Source organism: Harmonia axyridis, chromosome 1 (genome assembly GCF_914767665.1).
Source record: "Harmonia axyridis chromosome 1, icHarAxyr1.1, whole genome shotgun sequence".
NCBI lineage: Eukaryota > Metazoa > Arthropoda > Insecta > Coleoptera > Coccinellidae > Harmonia > Harmonia axyridis.
Window position 1 is genome coordinate 14,911,553 of NC_059501.1, and position 26,241 is coordinate 14,937,793.

The 26,241-nt window shown below is 32.0% G+C and overlaps 2 protein-coding genes and 1 long non-coding RNA gene across 3 annotated transcripts; 1 reads left to right on the top strand and 2 right to left on the bottom strand.

Annotated features, from left to right (window-relative positions):
- LOC123677731 lies at positions 1–2,984 on the bottom strand. The gene is made up of 3 exons (XM_045614425.1): positions 2,965–2,984; positions 2,776–2,912; positions 1–423 (listed from the first exon to the last, which is right to left on the bottom strand). The coding sequence occupies exons 1-3, from the start codon at positions 2,967–2,969 to the stop codon at positions 188–190; spliced, it is 378 nt and encodes a 125-aa protein (XP_045470381.1). The 5' UTR covers positions 2,970–2,984; the 3' UTR covers positions 1–187.
- LOC123677750 lies at positions 305–8,977 on the top strand. The gene is made up of 2 exons (XR_006747134.1): positions 305–440; positions 8,274–8,977. It is a non-coding gene; the product is annotated as an uncharacterized LOC123677750 (long non-coding RNA).
- Positions 6,891–24,992, bottom strand: LOC123677740 (histidine decarboxylase). The gene is made up of 12 exons (XM_045614436.1): positions 24,790–24,992; positions 24,474–24,521; positions 19,541–19,827; positions 16,546–16,668; positions 15,626–15,898; positions 14,857–15,086; positions 14,052–14,142; positions 13,029–13,127; positions 11,889–12,216; positions 9,194–9,361; positions 8,965–9,126; positions 6,891–7,890 (listed from the first exon to the last, which is right to left on the bottom strand). Exons 2-12 carry the CDS (start codon positions 24,499–24,501, stop codon positions 7,727–7,729), a joined length of 1,953 nt encoding a protein of 650 aa, XP_045470392.1. The 5' UTR covers positions 24,502–24,521; positions 24,790–24,992; the 3' UTR covers positions 6,891–7,726.
- Between the last annotated feature and the right edge of the window lie 1,249 nt (positions 24,993–26,241).

Below are 26,241 nucleotides of genomic sequence, written 5' to 3' on the forward strand. Positions count from 1 at the left end.
TCAATATTTTTTCAAATTTATTCAACAAGAGCTAAACTTAACACTATATATTTTAGTATCACAACATGATAAACATTATTATCTTCCAAACCAAACATTAAACATTCAACGAATAAACTATATTTCCAATCTCACAAAAATATTGATTTTAACATAATAAATTTCGTCTTATCTACAATGATATTTCCTAAACATTACTGAAACAATTAATTAGAGAGTCTAATATTTGTGTTGAGCTCCAGTTTCCGTCCATATTATAACTATAACAAATAAATTTTCGGCTACAATTCTGGTTAGAGGTTATGTTGCCAAAGGCAGATTTCAAATTATTATTCAGTGTTGTTATTCTTTCAGAAATATCTTCCAACTCCAATTTGACTATGTGGTGTGTTCTCTTGGATATAAAATTCCCCAAGAGGTATCCTGAAATAAATTTCAAGGTATTTAAAACTATTATGAGAAGCGGTTAAAAATATCATGTAGAATCACTAGAACTCCTCCTTAATTCCAACCCTCAGAAAACTAGAGAATCGAATTAAAAAGAATCTTCTCGAAAACTTCACTATAACAATGATGATATTGAGAACCAGTGGCGTACCCAGACATAAGCCTTGGGGGGGGATAAAGAAAAAAAAAATTTCAATTTTTCCTTCTTTTGAAGAAGATTTCCAAAAAATTTTGCTTACTCATAATAAGATTGTGATATATATGGTTGTTACATATAATGGATATTCCATCTGGGGGGATATATCCCCCTTGGGTACTGTTGAGAACATCATATGTTTTTGATATCTCTATTTTTTTTGTGAAATAAAGACGTCATTCATTTATTTATTTATTAATTTTTGAATATTTCATTCGAATTTAAGGTTTATTATTGAAATGAAAAAATAATGAAAGTAAATACTTGAAATCAGAAGTTTTTGGCGCTCGTACATTCATGCGCCAATTGCACCCTTGGAAACCACATGGCCACTACGTATACCTATTTACAGTTATGTGGTCCTCAAGGGTGCAATTGGCACAAAAGTTCTGGAAAAGTAATTATAATTTTGTGCTGAAAATTTGCATGTTTCTACAGAAAAAGTTTTTTTTCAAAAATCCTTTTTTATTTTGGATTCTGAAAAAACAGTTTCACCTATTGAATGTTTGCGGTTTGGACCAAAAAAGTACAGGGTGTTTATGAGTAGATCATCAACCTGAACAACTCACATTAATCAAAACTTAAGATTTTCAAATTAAAACCTATACGTGTAAAAAGAGGGGAGTTACTTAAACAAAAACAGAAAAAAAAACCCCAGACAAAAAATAATAATAATAATAATAAAGTTTATTTGTCAAAACAGTAAAATAAAAATTTTATTTAATTTCGTTTATTTCTTTTAGATTGTACTCTTTCAAAAAGTTAACTAAAAAGTTCAGGGGTTGATATTTTTTTCCAACCGATTTAACCAGGAATATTCTATTTTAATTTTCAGAGGTAAATATAGAATGATTATCTGCTAATAGTTAAAGATAACAACAAAATAAAAATATAACTTCAATGTCATAAAATTTAAGAAAATTTAATAGCATTGTATTTCATGTTTCACATCATCCGTGTTGAAATAATTAGTTTGAAGAGTGATAGTGGCTATTTACTTCCCCCCACCCATTGCTTTGAAGAAATAAGGAAAATTGTAAGAAGAAATCAAAAAAAAATCTATAAAAAATTTAAAGGTTTTGCTGTTTCAAAGTTGGAGTAACCAATCCGCTCCTTGAGTCAACTCTAGTTACGCCACTGATTCTTTTCAGTATAGATTGCACATATTCAGCTTCAAGGTGGCAAAATAATGTCCTGTAAATTAGGTAGTCCTCTCAAATACGCTCATTTCGAAAATCGGTCAAGTTTATATTTATAAATGAAACAATCCAGATTCTATCTTGAGTTTTAAGTGATAGATATAAATGAAGCGACTCAAGGTAATGTAGCGAGAAATACTACGGAACATCAAATTGGTGGATTCTCTTATATATAGTGCATCCACCAATTTGGTTATTAGAGTTGTCATACTGGGTTATTTATTACAAGAGGGAAGCAAAAAATATTGTATATCTTTCGTTGTTTATATGGGGACCTTTTGGATGATTGTCACATCTTAGTTGCATTGAATTGTTCTTAACCTCTTTAAACAAATACATACCTACATACAATATAGCAACTACTCTAAATGATAACATTACGACAATGAATATCATAAATTGCATAGGTACCTATTTCTTATTCATATTTTATATATGCAGATAACAAAATTAAAAATATTTCAAAAACAACTATAAGGAGTTTCAAGCAATTACAACAACACTTTGTATTTCATTTATGAAACCAAATGCGAAGGATAATTTTTTATGTTCCTTACATTGATTGAAATAGTATTTTGTTTGGTTATTTTCCCCATGAACAGGTGGGTAGTTTTGAGTTATTCGATTTGAGCACTAAATATTGCTCAGAAAAATGTTGGTAATCTAATCACCTCAATTTAAATGGTTCATAAGTTTGATTGATTGAACGAATTTTCATTACTTCAGGAATTCTTCATGTTGTAAAAACATTCAACAATTTTAATCCATCGTGAAAACAAATGTATACAGGAATTAATACAAGCGACATTTTTTTCTAGAAAATGGGATATTCATGAGTATTTGTTATTGCTATTGCTGTAGGTACCACATTACAATATTAAAGATATCTTCTTGTGTATGTTAACCTTATCGCAAATATAAATAAAGCCTCACCCCCTACTATAGAGAAAAACGCCACTAAAATGATGAAACTACAACACAATCTTTTACTGACAGAATCTCCTACAGACACACCACCGCGGCTTGCTTCTATACTTAAAATTTGATGCATATTTCTGTGTTGTTCGTTCCTGAAATTTAAAGAATAACTGGTTTATTATTTTCTATTTAAAAACCACTGACATCATATATGTGTCCGCATTGGCATAAATATAAAACAATCTTCAGGTTTTCGCAAACCGAAATAGTAATAGGTAGAATTCGAAACTGCTGACAGGGTAGGACTCAGGAACGATGTTTGTTCGACCTTTGACTGACAGCTGACAGCTATCAAGGGTTTGGTTACGAGTAAGATGCATAGAATACCTGGTGTGTCTACTTATACCTGTAAGAGCACGTTCACATGACAAGCGGTCTACGCGCGGTTGAATGAGCGGTTGATAATTGGATACCGTTCACATGGAACGCGGTTGCCAAGCGGTGACCGCGCGTTGCCGTAACGGCCCGTATTCAGTTTGAATTCTACATTTTGATTTGAATCTGGATTCAGTATCAGATTTAGGTGAGAATTAAACGTTTTTAAGTTTTGATAGGTAATTATAGATCGAATAGTTTCTATTATTCATCAATTAAAACTGATCCTACTTAAATCATCTTCGTTTTGCCGATGACATCGTCCTAATAAGTAGCAACATGCAGGAATTGAGCGAGATGTTAAAACAACTTATTGATGCTCTGAATAAAGTCGGTTTGAAAATTAATGTTTCGAAGACCAAACTTATCAACAACACCACAGAACACATAAACATTGACGGCACACAACTTGAAAATGTAGAAGAATATATAATATTTAAGACACTCAATAAGAATCGGCAAAGAAAATCAAACAGCAGAGATAAAAAGAAGAACCAGGCTAACTTGGATGACTTTTGGAAAGATGAAATATATATTCAGGAATAACGACATCCCATAAACCTTAAAAGGAAAGTTTTCGATGCCTGCATATTACCGGTAGCGACATATGGCCTGGAAACTATGGCAATAACTAAGAAGACCGCAAACCAGCTGAGGGTGATGCAGAGAGCGATGGAAAGAACTATGCTCAATGTCAGTCTCAGAGACAGAAAAAGGAATGAAGAAATCCGACAAAGAACTAGAGTCGTAGATATTATAGCGCGTGTTGCAGAATTGAAGTGGCAGTGGGCAGGACACGTGGCTCGACAGAAAAAGTAAATTAAATTCAACACAAATAGCAGCTAGAATACAGTTGTTTAAAGTTTTTCAATAGACTGCCTAATGAAATCAAGGAAATAAATAATTATAAACCATTTAAGAATATAATATTCAATTTATTGTTGAATAATTATAATTAGTATAGTAGATTTCTGCTGTTAAGTGGTAGGTGAATGTTATTTTGATACTATTTCTCTTCATTTGTATTTGTTCTACGTGTATCTCATGATTTCTAAATAAAGAGCTATTATCATTTTTATGTGGTCACATAATACATTTTTTTTCTTCATTAGCATCTCCTTCACAGGATATGATGACGAGTTCTTCCCAAGCCCGTCTCCTTGAGTTTTTATCCGAATAAACACTACTTGTTATGTCGCATATTACAGTAAAATTCTCAATTTCATCTATGAATAATTTAGGAGCGTCCGGTTCCATTTTGAAATATTTCTGACCGAACGGATCGAAGGAAAATACATAAATACGTCTCTGGCATCTATCAGCGCGTGCCCGCGCGGTCATCTGAACGGTTACATTAGAAACCTATGATCTCAAACCGCGCGCCAACGCGCGGTTACTACGGGCAAGCTCTAGAACCGCGCTCTACGCGCGGTCCATAAAACCGCGCGGAGGCATGTGTACGCTTCGAAGAAAATTCATGTACTTGTAAACGCGCGGTTTCAAACCGCGCGGAAACCGCTCGTCATGTGAACGGGCTCTAAAACTTTCAGACAAAACGGGAGATTTTTCGGATTTATACCTACTTGATTTCGAGGGATCGCGGGCTTTTCAGATGGCGCATACATCGTTTACATTTGACACTTCTCTCAATTCTCGACACTTGTGAACCAAGGGCGTAGATCTTTTTTTTCTTGGGGAGGGATAATCGAAAAAAAATTTTTGACGACAACTTTTATTCATATCTGTAATGTTAGAAAAAGAAGTTTGATAATGAAGTTTGAACCAAATTACTCGAAATAATTTTTGTTGTTACTAATTCGGTTGTTCTTACCTTGTTCTTAAATAAGAGTTACGAAGGAAAATGAGAAATTACTTGGATAATTTTGAGAAAAAAAAGTTTCATGAATATGAGCCCACAAACGCTTTGCTTTCAATATACAGGTTGTTTCTAGTGTGTCGTACAGTTTATCAAATATTTATTAATCTTCGCTACAGATTAGGTAAATAACTACCAAAACTTATAGTTAATGCATTCATTAGAGCTTACTAGCTGGATCTTTAAAATAATTTGGATTTTCCTGAGGATTACTAGAGATTTTTCTAGAAATCGATAGCAGATACGATAAAACTATAACAAACCAAAAAGTGTAGTACTGGACCAGAGTTTTTTTCTACATTTTTCTGAACTAACAGCCATTCACCAAAATATAGTTTTGGAGGAAGGAAGCAGGCATCCTTCCAGAAAACCCTGTGGATTTGCATTCAAAATTAGCATATCACATAGTGGAAACTTTAAACTGGAATATTTATGGCCAATTCATATTAAATATCTTGTGAAGGGAAGGTTATACGAGAAAATAACTTGAACTTCAACACATGTATCTCAAAACAAAATGTTTGGGAACTCATGTTACAGGACTTTTTTTCTTGAAATGATCCGGAAATCTGTCATTTTCATTTGTATCTCCAATTTAGGACTTTAGGAGCACCGTGTAATTACCACCAGTATCCCCCTATTTCTACGCTCTTGTCGTGAACTTTGAGTATAGAACAATAATATTTTATATTCTATGGTCTGTCATTATATTCCATTCATTTGAGTAAAAATTCGATATGAACTGAATTGTAATTTATTGTGAATGTTTGCAGTGTCTAAAATCAGTATTTCCTTTTTAAACGGCACCAGGCAGATGCGGGAATTCGAAAAATTTTGAAGAGCGCCACCTTAGAGCACTCTGGTGAAGCAGACCACCAAAGCAACAGGTGGGTCTCTCAAAAAGTCTGAAACAAAATCGAATCAGTAAACACACCAGGTATTCTATGCATCTTAGTTACGGGACAGACGAATTGAATATCTATATTGGCAACACTTTTTGTATTATTCATACAGGAAGTCCCGAAATTAGTTCAAAAATATGCAATGATATAGTCTATGTGGAAGTACACCCTGTGCAATAACGATTTTAAGCTGTGTACAACATTTTATGTGGATCACGTCATTAGAACCATAGACAATTCTTAAAAAAAATCAAATATTTCCGTAATAATAAATATGTTTCAAGTTGGAATATACAGGGTGTTTCAAATTTCAGTATTAAGACTTCAGACTTCAGATTTTCGGGTTAAAATAAGACTTTTTTTTATCAATGTGTGTCCACAAACGTTAAGTTACTGAGCTACAGATTTCTAGATTTTTTTTAGTTTTTTTCTCCATAGCTTTTTCAATTTTCGAGATGTTGAGATCAGATTTGAAATATAGGTTAAATTTTAGTGTTTACATCATTCAGTACGCCGAATGATTGTAACAGAAATATATATTTTGAGGAATCAAGCTCTTTTTCCCTCCATAAACTTTTTACTGTAGGCTTCCTGATGGCAAGTCACCAGTGTTTTTCTCGACTTTCATAAAACTTTGATTGACTCGTTGATCAACTCGTTGACTGAAGTTTTAAATCTATGGTGTCAAAAACTAATTGAAATTGAACACAGAAATGATTTGATCCAGCAAATCACCACGATTGAAGTTTTATGAAACTCACCACATGTCTATTAACTCTTTGTTTTATTGTAATGGATATCAAAATGCTTATAATGAATTCCTTGAAATATTAGTTAGTACGTAGGTAGGTACTATAAGGAATTATTGCATTGGCTTTTAATGAACGTTCATGTTGAAAATATTGGAATTAAATGTATCAGTGCAATGAATTTCATTTATTATTTCACATATTTCTTCGGTTTATTGAATTCCACAGCAGTGAATACGAACTTACAAGAGGCAATATATTATACATTTACACTTTTCTCAATTCCTAATTATAATTATTCAATACTGAACTGACCCTATTCAAAAATTTTATTATTCCTATGTGATTATTCGATCAAAATATCATTAGACTATTGAAAAAAAAACAAGAGTTTTTCATTCATCTCCAGACCAGCCAAAAATTTGATTAAATATCTCAAGATGAACCATTCTGATTATAATTTTTCATTTTCGAAAAACAATCAGACTGAAATATTTTATCAAAATATCTAAAGATAATTGACAATTCTTGACAAATAATAATTTTCGATCAATTCTGAGACTCAGTTGAAAGTTAACTAACAATCCAGTTAAAAAATAACGAAATAGAAGAACGACGTTTTATATTTTAATCTATAAATCTTTTTTTCTTGAAAAAAAAATGAAATCTACTGAAATATCCTTATTTCATCTATAAACTTATTAACTGAATATATGTGCATCTCTGTGTATATTGATATTTGCCAATTTTGGCAAATTTCCACCTCATAACATGCAAAAACAGCTTGATCAATGAATTATCTTAGAATTGAAACGATTTTCCTTTTTCGACCAATAATCACATTTTCCATCAGTCTGTCAGATATAAGTACTCCTCAAATTGATTTTTTTTTTTAGTAAGAAGAAGACAATCGAGATATACGAATATGATAATATTTTCCAAATTTACAACATAACTGAAAATAGTGCGAATAAATATTTTTGAAGGTTTACAACGAAAACTGATTAATCCATGTCATGACCACATTTTCTACAAATTTTTGTCTTCGTTGTTGTATCATTGTCTCCGCAAGTGTAGTGATGATCAACTGATTTAGATCGATGTCTCCGCTGATACGGAACCTCTAGTAAGCCATTGTGGTTGGGAGACAGTTTTCCACCGCTACTATCTGAAAAAGGCACGAAATTATACAATGAAAATTTATAAAGTTTTGATCTACAGATCAAATCATTGACTTTAGTTCAAATATACATATGTTGATATGTTGGGAAGAAATAAATTTCCAAATAGTGTTTTCCCATAATTAATAAATATTTTTCGAAAAACGTCTCATTTTTTAATCGTTTTTCACAAATAACCTTTCTTTTGAGTCTCCTTTTGAGCAAATATCTTTCAAATATACTGCTCAACAAAAGTTAAGTCTGAACAATTTTTTGTTTGAGGAGGCATTTGTTTAAATGGAAGTACAGAATTGTTGGTGCTTGATGCTACCATAGATGCACAAATCTACATAAAGTAAGTTATTATTCCTCTGTTTCATGCTGCTATCAGGCCAAGTTCCTTATTTTTGGACAATAATGCGTCCCCACATCGTACGAGGATTTTTGATGAAGCTCTGGAAATTCATGGTATTCCCCATTCGGCCTTGTCCCCTCAATCGCCAGACCTCAATCCCATGGAATACTCTTAGGATCCTGGATCATCGACAAAGAGCTTTGGATTCTCACCAATCATCTTCTCATACACTTCAACAACCCAGATGACACTTACAAGTCTGGAGAGAAATTGATAAAGGCTTCTTCAACAATCTGATCGAAAATATGCAAAACGTTGTCAAGATGTGATTGATGTTCGAGGAGACACTATACTGTTTACTGAACTTTATTTTTTCAATTTTCTGAGTGAAATGATTTTGTACTACAAATACTAAAAATTCGTTTTCATCAGAAACTGTGAAACTTATGAAGGAATGGCCAAAAAAAAAACGATTTAGATAAGTGAGTAAACATATTTAAAAAATTGGTGAAAAAAAAGGAAACTTCTGAAACAACACAAAATGTCAGTATATATTTATGAACTAAACATAAACAAACTCCAAAAAAAACATAATTCCAAAAAGTATAGTATGATCATGCCAGGCATTAGTCAGACATCAGAAATAGACTTAAATAAAGGTTAAGTGTATTACGGTTTTAATGAACTAGTTATGTAAACCACCTTGTATGTCAAAAAATATACTTACCAGAATGACCTGACGTATTCTCTTCATCTTCCAATAGAGGAGCTTCATCTGCCATAGAATATCTGTTGGTGGGAGGTTCAAGTCCGTGAAAAAGATCTAGGCGGGAATCTAAAGAGAACTGCTTTCCAGACATCAATATCCCCTTGATCCTTCTCCTCATTGCTGCGTCCCAAGGAATAAAAAAGAAGCATACCTGTTGTATCCGATTCATTGATCCATCAATTCTTACCTGGACTGTCTTGAGCGTTCTGACGCAACTTGATAGTCCTGGAAAATTGCTCCAAGACGTCCTTTTGGTCATAGATAGCTGCGAAGCTGCCATTTACTATTTTTGGCGACATTGGGGAGTTAGCAAGGAGTAGGCTAGTTCCAAAGTTTTCGTTCTTGGTCTTGGTATCTGTAGGATTCATCAAATTATCCACTTTCTTTTCAAATCATGAACATATGTTAGAAGTATAGAGTTTTGTTAATTATTTATATATGGGTGTAGTAGTGAATTTGATGATCGTGAACTCCTCACTTTGGACTCCTTGACATAAATCTGAAGTTAAAACGCGATTGTTTGTCATGGTTTAGTAGTCATAGGTCCTAAAATTTCAGATATGGTCAATTCAATGTCAAGATTAACTTTCAAACCAAGACAAACATACGCGTTTTGACCTACTCATAACCATATTCCGAACAATAAATTGAGCTTGTTTGTTTATGTAATTTTTATTTCTTGACTCTTGATTTTTTATGGAACGTACTGGAAGCTGGAAGCTTATATGAGTTAGGAAAATCGGTTTTATCATAAGAATATAAAATTGTGTAATATGAAAGACAAAATTTGAGAAAAAGTCCTCAAATGCAAACGAAAAAATTATCTTTCACCGAGATAATGTTCCTAGTTAGAAATCAATGGAAACCATGGTCAAATGAACAAATTGCCATTCCAACTGCTTAACCACCCAGGTGATTCTCCAGATCTAGCCCCCAGTGAATACTGAATTCTTGCAGACCTAAAGGAATGTTCCAGGGAAAGAAATTTGGCTCAAATGAAGAAGTGTTTGGCGAGGTTGAAGCCAATATCGGAAGAAATAATTAATCTTTCGTTGTAGTACATGTATCACTATTGAAGGTGACTATGTTATATTGCCATTTTTCACATGGTGTGAAAGGGTGTGAAAGAAGAAGAAGAAAATCTTTATTCGGGTATCGGGTGACGGATTTAAATTTTAAGAGCTGATGATAGCACTACTATTATGATTTTACCAACTGTTTGAAAAAATTAAAGAACAAATTAGATTATGGCCTTTAGAAATTATTTCGGGATGTTGCTATCTCGATATATGATTTGCTTTATGTCATTACGATATACCCTGCCCTCTCAAAAAATTAGTATTGGCGTCACCTTTGCATGTGAGACAAATGAGACAATCCATAAAAAATTCAATAGGAATTGAGTCTGGTCATCTTAGTACCTATATCTATACCTATAGTGTTTTTATAAAGGTACTCATCAATGTATATGGAAAATTTTAAAGCCTATCCATGGATATTCCAGCAGTGCCCACAAGTCTGATGGCAGATATACTCGATGATCCCGTTCCACGAAAAGTTTGACCTAAATAGAAGTTTTCTCAGAGAGTGAGCTTCAGCAATCATTTAGAATTTGGATTTGTCATTAATAACGACCGTACCTACAGTTGATTCAATATGTGGAAACGTTTTGTGTAACATAAAAATTATTGGTGTAAACATGATGCTATAAATCTCGTTATTAGCCTCTTGGCAAATGATCTCCTGAGAAACTCTGATTGTATAGGATGTCAAGCCATTGCCTTTTTCACCAGCAATATTTTCTTCATATTGATTGGAATTTAAATAACATTATATCCAAACATTTTATTCAACACAATGGCTACCATACTCTATTAATCAATATCAAGATGGATCTTCGTCAAGTAGAGACCAAAACAATAAAACAATTCTTTTTGATGCAAAATCATATATGGCTAGGTTTCATACGAGTTGAGATATTCTTTAATAAAGTAGAAAAATTACTAAAAAATTTGTTGCATTTTTATTTTCGAAATTATTCTTTTTCTTCTTAAGGCTAACTTTTAATTCTATATTTTATTCTGAAAGGAACCTTTTGGGCAAAAACAATGAGGAAAGTACAGACGTGAACGCTGGAGCTATTTTTTATCTCATTCAAACATGTGACATTGCGCCGTTGGAGACCACACCTATATACAGTTCAGCTGTCTCCAAAAAGAAGGCTACCTTTAGATCCACCATAACGTGGTTTGTCCTTATTTCATTGTTACAAACAGCAAAAAGACCAAAGTTAAAAGGAGCTAAAAGAAATTTGAATATTTGGAAAAATGACGTGGACTCTGTACTTTATATTATGTTACAAATAAATCACATATGACGTATGTTCACTGAGATCATTCCAAGAACTATGGGAGTTAGAAGAAAACATTTCGAGGACTTTCCTAAATGGTTGTAACATCGTAATGTCTTTTGGAATATTTTTAATTTACCTATCATAATATGTTTACAAATAGAGAGTGAAGAACATTCCAAATGTACTTTAATGTTACAATCATTTATAAAAACACTATAGTTCTCGAGAATCTCTCAGTGAGCATCGAATTTGGAATACAGAAGCACAATATTACCACATATTAATGGTAATTCTCTTTCCTTAGTTATTCTCTTCTTCTTTCATATTAGTAATATAAGACAGTTAAAGTAAAATAACATGCAATGAAGATAAATAATATAATAGCAAATGTCTTTGTGAAATATTCATTTGAGTATAACAAAATATGAATGTATGTAACGTGAGATCTGGCCAACAAAGAGCAAATAGAGAAGTACTCAGTGCCGAATATAATCGAACATATCGTTAAGATCTGATTGATATGAAGTACCTCCAAGTGGAACCTTTGGTTTCTTCGTCTCGTCCAACTCCCCAAGAACATCTGTGGCCACTGTATCGATTTCCTTCCAGTCTCTTATGATATCTTCCTCAGTTGTTCTTGGAGACGTCACTGTAAATCTTATCACATATTTGCCCTTGATGGACGCTGGTACTAAATGGATGTTGCGTCGCGAGTTCAGTCTCTTCCATAAGAGTTCAGTGATTTGATTGTCACCAACTAGCCTAAACACCACCATCCCCAAATGCCTTTCAGCTGGTATTTCGAAACGTGGATCTGCTCTGATGAAATTTTCGATTTTTTTTGCGAGAGATACACCCTGAAATGTAAAGAGAAATCTAATGAGTATAACGAGTTGATGTATTTTTAATAGTATATTCTAAAACAAGTTGCAGAATGAGCTTCTATTCCAACACGAATGCAAAACGAGCGACGAAGGAGCGAGTTTTCGATTGCAAGAGTGTTGAATTTGCCTTCTGCAACGAGTATTAGACGATATTTTCTCTATTTCAGTCAAGCTTTGTGAAATATAGTCGAAATTCAATAAAAAATTCAAATTATACATCCTAGTGACTTTTGTATTGTATCTTGGCAGTTGGTGTGACTGTTACGAGAAATGACAGATTACGGAACTTGGATTTGAATCGTACGTTTCGAATTTTGAAATGATTTAAGATTACGCATTAAATTCATGAATTATGTCTGACGAAATCGTTTATCATCACCAGAATTGAGAGAAATTGCGAATAATGTTGCAAATCAGTTCACTATATCCAAATTATAAATTATATTGACAATTATTGACGTTTGTTGAAATTTGATTGGATTGGAAGTCAGTAGAGACAACCACAAAACGAAAAATATAACTGAAAACTATGCTGTAATGAGTTCATTACAGTACTGTTTTTAGAACTGTAATGAACTCATTACGATACTGAAATAGAGAAATATGTTTTCCTTATACTATGGTAGTAGTATCTTGTTTTTCGAACGTTTCTGAGAGTTCATTATTGAAAAAAAAAACAACTGAAATCGTTATCATTATGAAGAAGTGTGAAATATATTAATAATATTAATAATTAATATTAATTAATATAACCACTTTAAAAATATAATTTATTGTCAACTTACATGTCTTATATGTTTTTGGAGACCACTTATTCCATAATTCCTAATCACAAACCATAATTTTAACGCTCTGAATTTTTTACTCAGTGGTATTTGCCAATGCTGCAAATAATTACATCAGATATGAAATAACGTATACAGAGTGATCCTTATTTGGAGGTACAATCAAAAAAAAATCCATGTCCCCCCAAATGCTTTGTTTTCAACTTACAAAATGATAAAATTCTTTCTCATTATTCAAATTTAAAGTTTTCATTATGTGATATAGCCGCTTCTTTTCCTCAGATCATGTTATTTTTGATGGACATTTGGTAGTTTAAAAAGAAACTTTGCTCCAGTACTATACTTTTTGGTTTCATGAAGTCTTGTCGGATTCTCTAGTAATCCTCGGGAAAATCCAAATTATTATCCAGTTAATGCTTTGATGAAATTAATCATAAGTTTTGGTACTTATTCGCCCAATCTGTAGCGATGTAAAGATTCGATAAACTGGTATAATCATCATAAAGAAGTAGAACTACAACAAACACCCCGTATCTCGAAAACAAAGCGTATGGGGACTCATGTTTATAGGACTTTTTTTAGTTATACAAGAAATCTCTCATTTTCCTTTGTACCTACAATTTAGGAACAACCTGTAAAATATAAATGAAAACGGTGAATGAATTATATGAGAAATCATAACTTCTGAGACATTCCACTAGAAGCTTAGAATAAAAAATGAACACAGAATATATAAATCCCTGATATGAACCAAATCAGACCAGGAAGAAATTCAAGTTTGAAACTAAAGGGTGTACGTATTGAATTAAAAATGATTTTATGTTTCGAACTAATGAGGCTTTCGATTCATTTGATGAATCAAAAATGCAATTATTTCATCAATTATTTATAATTTTTATGAATGAATCTTAACCTTTTTATGAATGAATCTAAACCTTTTTTATCCTACTGGTAGAGGAAGTGAAAGAGAATAAAATGAAGTAATAAAATGTGTGTAACTAAACTAAACTTTTAAAATCTTACCATAAAATCTATAGCTAAACCTGAATACTCATGTTGTAAATAGAGAGGATCTACGTTGAAGGTTTCATGTAGAGCGATGGAATCTTTGACCCTGAATAAAAAATATCTGTCATAACAAATAAACTTCAAATCTTTTACAGAGTAGTTAGATAAGTAATTTTGTTGTTAGTATCAACCAGTTAACTCTTTTTAGCTGCTTTATATTTCACAACTCCGCAACGGAATGGCGAATGCGCTTGGTCATTTTTTTCAATTATAGAGAATTCGGTTTTTTATGTAGGAAACATTAAAAATGAACAGAAATTCTGTATTATAATAATATTCACATCTTCTGCTATATACTCATTCATTCATACATTCGCCTCAAATCCAATTTTTTTAATACACTCAGGTAATCGAGAGTGTTCATTAAGAATTTCTGTTAATGGTTAATATTTTTTATGAGTATTGTAATTTTCATCAACAATTACCCGTTATTTTTAGAATTTTATGAACTTTTTGGTTAGTTGAATATTTCGAAGAGATCACAAGTAATATTAACATTATACAATTTTTTTAATTATAAGATGCTAGATATGAACATTTTCTTTGGATGTAATCATAGAAGTTATTTATATTTCACTTTATTCGCTAGATCTGAGAAAAATTTGATTTCAAAACACTCCTAATGCAAATAAAAATTGAAGAAAACTAAAAGCACCTAAGTAATAGATGTTGGTAGTACCCAACAGCTCACTACTTTTCAAAATTTTGATGTAAACATTCCTTATTTGAGTATCATATTATTCTTAAGTCTGATACATACCACATAGCTGTACATTCGAAATTGATCATGAGCCATTTAGATGGATTAAAAGCTAAAGAATCTGCATATTCTACACCTTTCAGCCATTTCCTAAATTCTGGACATATTAAAGCTGACCCTGCATATGCCGCGTCTATGTGAAGCCAAAGTTTTTCCTTTTGGCAAACCTCTCCAACTTCTTCTAAATTATCAAAAGCGCAAGCCCCTGTTGTTCCCAACGTTGCACAAACCTACAAAAAGGAATTAATGGAAATATTATAAAATGACATAGCGATGAATGAAAATTGGATTCTATAATCCAATTTTCATTCAAGAATTATTGAGAGGTTTTTTATTTTTGTAATTCGAACACTAGACATTGCATCCTCACTCTGTCATCAATTGAATACTTCCCCACTGAATGAAAAATCAAACATACTGAAAAAACTCAGGAAATCAAAGGATGATTAAAAAATATTGGTTACAATTTCACCGAAATATGACGTTGTAACTGTACATTTGAAAAAAATTATTTTCATTCGAATTCGGTGGAGTTCCGTCGAGATAGCATTATTGGATTTGTTCTCTTCCCTTACTAACGAACAGTGGAGCTCGATATGGAGCAATTTTCTTTCGACTTAATTCACTGGAATATATATCGGATCTTCTCCACAAATAAGTAATTGGGGAAATCTTCTTAGTTCGATGAAAGAATCAACCTATTCCCATGAGATACAATTAGCTTTGTCCGATCGCATTTTATGAATGGCTTGTTTAAAAAGGAACTCACAAAGAATGGTAGTAGACCAGATTTTCTATCGTTGGTGATGGCTTCTTGAAGAGCAGTTCCTCTCATCGATAACTGATCATCACTTTCTATAAATCTAATGTTGACTAAACCTATAAGTGCAGCTTTTTCGACGCTTGAATGTGCTTGGTCTGAGCAGTATGCAACTAGTCTGTTGGTTATATTCGTTTCTTCAGGGTATAATGCTCTGTAATGTTTAAGGGCTCTTGTTCTACCAGCAAGAAGGCATACCAATGTTGCTTCGCTAGCTGTGCTCTGAAAATTATAACGAAAATTCAAAAAATGATTCAAATTGCTGCTATGTTAATGAAATTGATCCTTCGAGGAGAAGCTTAAACAATTATTCATCTACCAATAGATGTGGCATTATTTTTCCTTATTCCTCAATCGTTAAAAATCAAAACTTCTCATTAGATTATTTTTGGTCTTATAGCAACAGAAAAGACCAATAAAAATTTTACCCCTGGTTTTTCAGCTTTAAAATGAAAATCTGAAAAAGTTTCTGATTTGTAGGGGGAACAACTTGTAGTTTGTTCTTTTATTCCTGTAATTTCAACCCCCTGATAGGGGGAATTGATCTTGAAAAGAAACGAAGAATGTTTCGATTCAATATTTAAGAATCTCATCGAGTATTATTTATCCCAAAAATTTTGTGTCAAAATTTTCATCGATAACGAAGTATGATAAAATAGCGTAGTAGGCAATGTGGAATTGACCTCGAAAAAAATCATTCTCATCAGACTGGTTTAATTCGCTATTTTTTTGTAGAAAAAAGTATTGCATGAAAGCCAATGCTGGCATTTAAAATTTAAATAATCACAAAAGTAAGAAGTGTTTTTGGTAGTTAAGTCTTAGTGCGATAAAATCAATTAATAATTGGATTAATCTATCTGAATTATTACCTGTATTACACCACCACCAGTCTGTCCTGTTGTTTTGTGAAGAAAATGCTCGGGTAAACCAATCATTTTCGCTAACCAGTTCATCACAACCATTTCGAGTTCAGTGCAAGCTGGACTAGAAGCCTGAAAATTGAAGAAATTGCAATGCCTAGTTGGAGATTCATTATACAAGTGCTGTTATATGAATAAGCATATCATTTTAATTTTCATTTTTAGTTGAGGTATCTATCAGTGGCGTATCCAAGAGGGGAATAAGGGGGATATATCCCCCCAGGAGGAATATCCATTATATGTAACAACCTTATATATCACAATCTTATAATGAGTAAGCAAACTTCTTTTGAAAACTTCTTCAAAAGAAGGAAAGTGTGAATTTTTTTTTCTTTATCCCCCCCCAGGGCTTAGGTCTGGGTACGCCACTGGTATCTATTACAAAGCAATACAGTACATACAGAAGTACAGCAAGGTATATAGGTACATTTTTCATTCCACAAAATATTTGTAAGTAGAGCAGAGTTAGAGTTATCATGCTTTGTAATAATTGTGTTTTTGACCTATCCTATACACTTTGTATTGTCTTACAGGATCAATAAATTATGTTATGTGATATTTCAGGATATTGTTTCAATGGGATCTTTGTACTATGAGGATAAATGCCGTATTATTCATAGATATAAAAATTCCATTGGAAAATAATAAGATGGAAATGACGAAAGCATATTAGGATCACCATGTGAGCTTTTAATTTTTGTATTTTCCATTCTACCGTTTTAATTCTGATCTAACAGTTCCATTTAGTTGATTCTTCAAGCGTCACATGTTTTCCTCGTTAAATTTTCAGATTGAAAAAATTTTATTAGCATAATTCATACAAATACGAATTATCCATTCAACTTATCTAGTTATATTGTTGTATGACTCTGAAAACTAGAATCGCAATTATGGGATAATATTCACATATTTATGTCATAATTTAACAATATTTCTGAGAAAATACATTAATTCCATTCAATAATTATTGAAATGATTATCAATAGGATAATCCAAAAACAATTACTGTTTGTAAAACCTAGATTCTGTTACAAATGGGAGGTATAAAAAATTCCATTGCGTTATAAGAAGGCGTTTTTTGTAAAATCCAACACTCTGGATTACTTATGCCACTTACGGTATTTGTTGGTTTTTAACTGGTTCCAGGCCAAAGACGTAGCTAATTGATTCTACTGACAAATTACTCACGGGTGTCTAGATAATGATACCATTAATTTCATAAACAATTAGAATCGAAATCGGTAGAATTGGTATTCACTACAACTGGTGTAGCAGAAATACCACATTTATATACCTAAACACATCTAAAGAACAAAAAATTCTATAAAATTGGAATTCATCAAACTTTTCAGATCTTTTTTAAGTTACACGAATAAAACAAGAGAAACACTTTTTTCAATTTGACGCTTTCTAACATTTTTTTAAAATTATTTTACTCATAGTTCACAAACACCATCAAGTGTATCTAGTGCCCTTTATTAGTAAAAATTAGGAAACCTCATGCATTAAAACGTGATATGAAAAATTATTGTGAAAATCAAAATCCATACTCAAACTTTAAACACCCGGTATCACCGAAAGGAAAAGAATAAGAATATTTTGAGGTCCAGATTCTACAATTCAGAGATTGGATATTTTAAATGAATCACCCCCAAATGTATGATGCTAAAATCTAGAGGACAAATTCATCGAACGTGAATGTAGTTTATGAAATTACTTTAAATGATGCCATATATGATATAGAGAACCAAGCGTTCAATGAATGTGAAATACGATACTCATAATAGATTATAGAAATTTATTCCAGCTTTAAATCCAGTTGCACGAACGTCCATTAAAATTTTTCTGCTGTCATTAAAATTTTAATCCTTCAGTATGAGGAGCCTATTGGCTACCAGCACCGTTTCACGGAGGATTAAAATTTTAATGAGGCATTAAATTTTAATGAACGTCCTTGCAACTAGGTGTAGAAGAGATCTCGTTCAGTAGAGGAGATTTGGTGTTTTTTGAAGGGGACACCCTATATATGACTTGATTACGATTAGACAACAGACACAAAATGAATTAAATCTCGAAATGTAAGAAGAATTTTTTTTATACGGACCTGATTTTTTCGATTAGTTCAAAGATTATTCGATGGACCTAATGGAGTGAATTGTGCGTTCCAAATATCAATCAAATATACTGGGTGGTTCGAAAGGTATAAGGAATTGAAAATATTGGTAAATTCATAAACCACCCTGTATCTCGGCTATGGGGAAGATTAGACTTATCATAGATAGGTTTTTTGGGCCTGTCTGGGGTAGCGCTACCTCAGGTTAACGTATGTACATTTACCAATGAAATACCCTGTATATAAGGTGTTCCATTTCAAAAATTAAGTCGAAGAACTCAATATCTTCGAAGAGGATGACATTTCTGAAAAACCGCTAACAGGATGCTTTTCGACAAATCGACGGCTAAAAAACTGCGTTGAAAAATGTCTCATTTTGAAAACATCAACTCTCCCCTCTATCTCCAAAACCATAAAATTACTAAATTAATTTTTAAAATTTTTCTTTCTAATTTCTCGAACAGAAACGATCTGATTTCTGTTATCTCGAGATGCTCTCAATGAGTATCGAATTTGGAACACCATATACATTCACGACTGGACAAAAAAAGACACTTTTGTGAAATTAAACTTTTAAATTATGACCTCTTACGTTGATGAATTCGGCATTTCTTAAGCTTTGGTCAATTTGGACGAACAATGAGGTATTTTTTCCAATATAGAGTTTCAGATTCCCACTGTATGAGGATATTCTCATATGAACTAATTTCACTATCTAATCCGAACCCTAAATGGATTAAAATTGTCCCTATTTAAACGTAGGTCAAATCAATAGCGATTGGAATGGACTTGATTCCAAATACCTATACATATATCCATTCGAATACTTACCCATGTAAATCCTAGACTGTTGATTGCATCAGAAAGCATCTCCCCCAAAATTGAGGGGTAACTGTTGAGGGCAGGAAAGTATGCGTGCATATGAGGGCTCTGCCAGTGTGTAACACCAGGCATTATAATGGTTTCTACATCTTCGAAGATCTCGATCCAAGTTTGGGGTTCCACAGGGGCACTGTCTGGTATCTGTTTTTTCAAAAACCCTGGCTTTTTGTTCGGAAATACTTTTCGATCTCGGATGTTCTCCAAGTAGTCGGCTATATAATCGACCATCTCCTTTCCTGAAACAATTATCATATATTAAATCAGGTGATCGATGAAGTTGATGCAATTTTTGATTCAGGGAAAAATCATACCCTTTAATTAATGACGTAGGGACGTCTATGAAACTAAAGAAACAATGATCAGTGATACTCGCAGAAATAAAGATAACAAAAAACTCCTTCGAATATTCAGGGTGGCTTTCATATCATTTTACAAGTAAAATATTGTAATATGGTGTAGCACACATTTCCTCATGGATAAAATAAGTAACCCCTAGAATATACAATTTATTTGAAAAAAAAGCTGGAATAATTTTTAAAATGAATCAGAATATCTTAGAACAATAAATCGGGAGTTTAAAAGTTAACGTAAGTATGTTGGCCAAACAAAAAAACATTTTAGACGAGAATACTCGAAACATTCTTTACTAACAAGAAACGAAATTCCACATTCATTAAATACACAAAATAATTTTGATAATAATCAGTTACAAAATTTGAAAAAAAATTTCGACTCAACCTATTAGAAAATTAAGAGGTTAATAGATTATCATAAAAAATAAATTTTATTGAATGACTATACGGACATGAATAGAACACCTCTACTACATTTTTGAAGATCTCAAAAATTGTCAAACCCTCGTCCGTCTCCTCTATTTTTTGTAAACAGTGTTCGATATTTATAGACATGTTCCAACCATTGTGCAATCACTATCCAGTAGTACTCATCTGAAGAAGTTAAGATATCAATATTCACTACTTGATGGAAATGCATTATCACATAAAATTAAAAAGAAATTTCCACAAATATTTCTGGAGGTACCTACTTACGCATCTGAAAGTGTAAGGTTAATAAATCGCTCGTATTCACAACTCTGTTACATAAAACATTGTTGTTCAAATTGAATTCAACAGTAGAAGTCAATATTCGACTGCGATCAGTCAGTTATGTGAGAAAATGTATTCAAATTGTGGATAAGAAGGCGTAAACTAGGATTCAGAGTGCAAATAAATGTCAATAAAGGAGTGCAGATGTTTTCTCGTAAAATGAAAGCTAGGATGCCTTTATTAAACGATAAAATTGATAGAATTTGCTGTGTATTGGCGAATAAATCGCCCAGGAAGAACATCAATTCATTCAATGCTTTATTTTCAGCACGAATTTGAATGTCTTTATAACGCTTTGGTTTTATCTGTGAATATTTCAATTCGAAACCGCCAGATGGTATTTTCATTTATTTGAATCTCATTATTATCTTGATTGTATGAGAAGGTAAAAATATTATGAAGGGATTAATTCAATCTTCTATTGAAAGCATTGTACCCAGTAACATTTCACACGATATTATATTAATTCCCTTATCTTATAGAATATCAAGCATCTACGACGAAAAAAAATAAATAAACCCACGTGGATTTAAGGAAGATTATTAGTTCTAATGGGAATTTCACAAATTTAATCCTCTTGAATTATAAAAACAAAGTTTTTATTTGATGTTTTATAAGGTCAATCTAATAAGAAGGAATATAGGTAGCACTAAAGACATTGTTTGAATCTTATAATATTTTATAACACTTTTCGCCAAAAATGATTTTTATATATCACCGACTAGTTTTAGACTCCATGAAAAATTATTTTGAAAAAGCGATAAGTTTTCTAAAAATTCAAATTGCCACTGTTTAGAAACTTTGTGGAACATATGAACCAAATCGAGTATGCATCGATTGTTCAGATGGCTGATTAAAGTACACTGTAGAGGAAAATGAAAAATGCACGCACAGAAAGATATACAATGTGAGGCCAAAAATATCAAGTTTTTTAGTGATTTCCAAAAACTGAGCAGTGGAATTTCATTCCTTTCCAGATATTTTGTGAGATATCAATAACAACTGCTATTGAGGATGGTAACATCTCCCGAGTTGAACTGACATTTTTATTAGGAATGTATGTATTTGTAATGAAATAGGAGCATATTCAATCACCTAATATAATGTTATTCAATAATTTAATTTTTTTTATTTTTCGAGATTCCTAAACCTTCACTCGAATGGCTATACTACCAAAGCGTTGCGTTGTGTTAATAGGTTTATTTATAATCATAAATCAACATATTTCAGGGAAAATTGTTCGATAGATGTGTATCGAACACATATTTCTAGAAATGTTTCAATAAAATTAAAATCAAACGTAATTCCTTCGAGAAAATCATCAGTGAAGGACGACATTTTCTGATCCACCCTATATATTTTATTTACCTATATGCCGAGTGAATGTTCGCCGTGACCGATCGAGTTGGTAATCCACTATTGCAGGCATCTAGATATTATTCAGTTTGAAACGAAATACATACATAATACATATGTCAGTTTAATTTAGAAGATGAAAACATCATCAACCGCAGTTGTTAATGATATCTCACAAAATATCTGATAATGAATGAAATTCTACCGCTCAATATTTTGGAAATCACTGAAGAACTTGATATATTTTGACACACCCTGTATATCTTCTGCTCGTGCAATCATTTTGCTCTATATCGGACTTTTATCAGCTGTATGAACAATCGATGTAAGTATACTATTCAACCAAAGATGTCTAAGGTCAAAGGAAACACTTTTTTTCTTTACCATTTTTTCCGATTCGGCTCGGTTGAAAAGAAACAGGCTGTGTTGAATATCCATAAAAAAAAATGTAACTTTTAGTTAAAACTCGCAAATGGAATGGAATCGAATGAAATGATTTTCGGAATATAGTTTTTTATTGATTCTATGAATCTTTTCCGAGCATTAAGTTCCATCAAAGTCTGGTCAACTGCAGAATGTCCGCCATACTTAGTGAGAAAAAAATCGAATTTCGAAAAAATTGTAAAGGAAGAAAGTGTTCTTTTCAATTCAGGAATCTTCGGTTGAAATATATGTACAAGTCAAAGACTCACCCTGTATATACGCAAAAGTTTCTTCACAATGCCCAATTGAAATTTTAGAAAAGTTATTATAAACACCCTATATAATCTTAACGGTTGAATTTACATAGGTGATGCAATGAAGGCATTTATCAGCATCACATCATATGAAAAATTCAAGGAAATTCACCGAAGCCAATTTCCCTTTGATACGGTGCGTGGACCAAACATCTCGATCGAATTTGCATATATGAAATTAACGGTCGCACACAATCTCGAATTTGATTTTCTTTAAATTCCATAGATATATTCACAAGGTAGGACGAATCTTTTTTCGATTTTTTAGTTGGCAAACACCAAAACATAATTTATGTAAACTTCGAAGTATTGATTTTTTTCCCTATCCGAATTGAATAGTTGATTATTATTTAAATTTCATGAATATCTTCGAATGATAGGCCGATAATTGATTCAAGTATCTAGTCAAAATTTTTGATATCAAATATCTCGAAAATTTTCAACTTCAAATGATTCTTTTTCTCTAATTATCGAACGATGGATAAAACACTAGATGCCTTCTTCGCCTTGTCTTCATTTCGTATTCGAGTATAATTTCTTCATCCAAATTTCAATAAATGGACATCTCAGCCTAATAGAACAAATTATCACATTCATTGTTTTGGTGGAACTCTTCAATACCAATTATACTATGAAAGAAATCAGACAATACAGCACTACTCAATTAAACAAAGGAAAATTTTACGAATGTAAATTTAAGATTGGGATGAATATCCAATTAAAAGAGGAGACTGGATGAATATATTGAAAAAGCGAAAGCTCACATCATGACATAGATGTATTCCTATATTTGCTATAAACTTGACCTAGAGTATAAAAATTCGAAGAAAAAAAGTATATTTGTTGATTAAGCATTGAAAATTTAGCTTATCTAAAACGATTTGACTCTTGTTCTTGTTATTGCTTGTTTCTTAAAAAATATCCGAAAAAAATAATTTGAATGAATATATTTAGTATGGATCAATGAATTTTTTCTTATTTCTTGTTGAAAAACTGTATTTTCTACACTGAAAAACATGTGACAGCAACAATAAATCTAAGGACGAATATTTTTCCAACTAAAGTGTTGAATCAACTGAATTGACATTAATTCAACACAATAATTTTGTTTCTTATACAGATAATCGAAAAAGTAAATTCACAAATAATTCGAAGACAAAAATTTCCCCCCCTATTAAATAGATATTGAAATTCATTCAACTTTTAGGAATAACCGGAACACATCTAATAGTTTGGTTTCTCATACACATAATCGAAAAAAATTGGGAGAAAGCAATTTCAAGAAATAAAACAAAAGTTCAACCATATAGCGTTAAATAGATACCGAAATCCATTAAACTAGCCGGAACACACCTTATAATTTGGTTTCTTATACACATTATCGAAAACGAATACGAAAAAACAATTTCAAAAATAATTCGATGACAAAAATATTTCCATCTATGAATTGATACCAAATGCATTCAACCATGAGTAGAATAAATACAGAAAATCTGAAAACTCAATTGAGATAAAATTCCACTAACTAAAAAAGAATATGTGATAATTTTCAAGAAAAAATTTACATTATATTAATTTATTTTTCCATTCTTCTATTTTGACATAGATATCTCACACTCAACGAATAAATAAACATAAAATTTCTACCAGGGTTTTTATAATGAAAGAAATTGAAAAACTCACCCCTTACTCTGAATTCTTTAGCGTCCATTTCGAAAATCTAAGTGTCACCTGCAAACAATAAATAAAGAATCAGTTAAAGAGTAATCGATTATTTTACCACCAAAAATTTGAGGAAATCCTTGCTACTACATATAGTTGAAAACGAGACAAAAAAAATTAATATTCTACCTTATACAGCATCTCATAAAGAAATACACAAATATATCTTGAACATTGATTAATGCAATACCAATACTTCCTCAAGTAATAACTAAAATATCAAAGAAGATAAGCAGAAAAATGAAGTAACATGACGCTCAAAAAATGTTCGTCTCACCTAATTGAACAATCCTTTTTTGAAACCACGAAAGTATACTGTTGAATATGTTGAACAGAAGATTGGAACCTAACTGTTTTCCTCCGCTTTTCCAGAAGAAAGCGCTGGCATAGAAGTAGAATCGGAAGCCAAATGATATCAACAAGTGACAATGTGATGTATATATAAGGCTTCCCTCCACCACTCCTCCAGAGGGAAATATTGGCTTTACACAGGATTTATCCTAAATACTCAGCGCGGTCGTTGAATTTCCAACTGACCTTGATGAAAATGATACCAAATGAAAAATTTCAATGTCACATTAGAGAAGACGAGCAGCATTATTCAAAATTGAAAATTCAACCAAAAAATGATTTTCACAGTATATACCCCCACCTAAAACCCTGTGAATTTCCATGGAGGTTCATTATTTCAAACACATATTCAAAATATTTTGAATCTCGAATAACAAGGATTAAAGATTTGATGTGAAAAACATATCTTAATACAATAAGTTCAATGGTTTAGTCGTATTGTTTTTCGGGTAAGATTTGATTTTTAATTTTCATTTAATAGATGAAAATCCCATGCTATGCACTAGATAAAAATTTAAAAAACCTTCCTCAAAAATTTTACCTACTTTATAAAATCATCAAATGTGAAAAAAAATCGAGGAAAGCACCAGCTTCATGTAAGGAGTTGTTGAGCAATCGTTCTTGCGCCTATTACACCCTTGGAGTCCAAAGAAATGAGAGCGACTTGTTTGGGGAATGACTGCTCAAAAATGTAGTTTGTAAGTTAGAAATTACATTTGAAATATTATTATATTCCTAATTTAATAAGCCATCAGAAATTCAGAACAAATAATATCTGGTATAACCCTGCAAGTAAATATTCATTATTATATTATTTCAAGGTATTGACCAAGCGCGGTCCCAGGGGGAAGGGGGGTCAAGGGGTCATGACCCCCCCCAAATGGAACCAATTAACACTAAAAATGCATTTCAAGCAGACAATGTACGAAATGGTTGCATCAAAAAACTTGAAGCCCATAACGGCGAGCCCCCCCCCCAAAATTTAAGGCTAGGACCGCCCTTGGTATTGACAAAGTTCTTTTTGCTGATAAATTACTACAACTGCACTCTATACTCAATATGCTGCTTCATTTTCTCAGTGTTTTTTTTTTTTTGAAGTTCCTATTCATTAGTTCATCTAAGAGTGAGTTGTGTGATTTCCACAAGGAATATAATGTCTGTCGAAAATTCATCTTAAATATTATATTTTAATCAAAATTTAGTGAACTAATAGATAAAAATTGATTAATATGTTAAAGACGATCAAAAGATAGAATATTTTTCTTGGTGTGTATCTACATCTTGCCTGAAGATGTGACAGAAAATAAAAATATATTCTGAGCCTAGATCTAGATAGAAAGAAGAAATTAGTTCAAATAGATTTAAAAATTTTCAATGG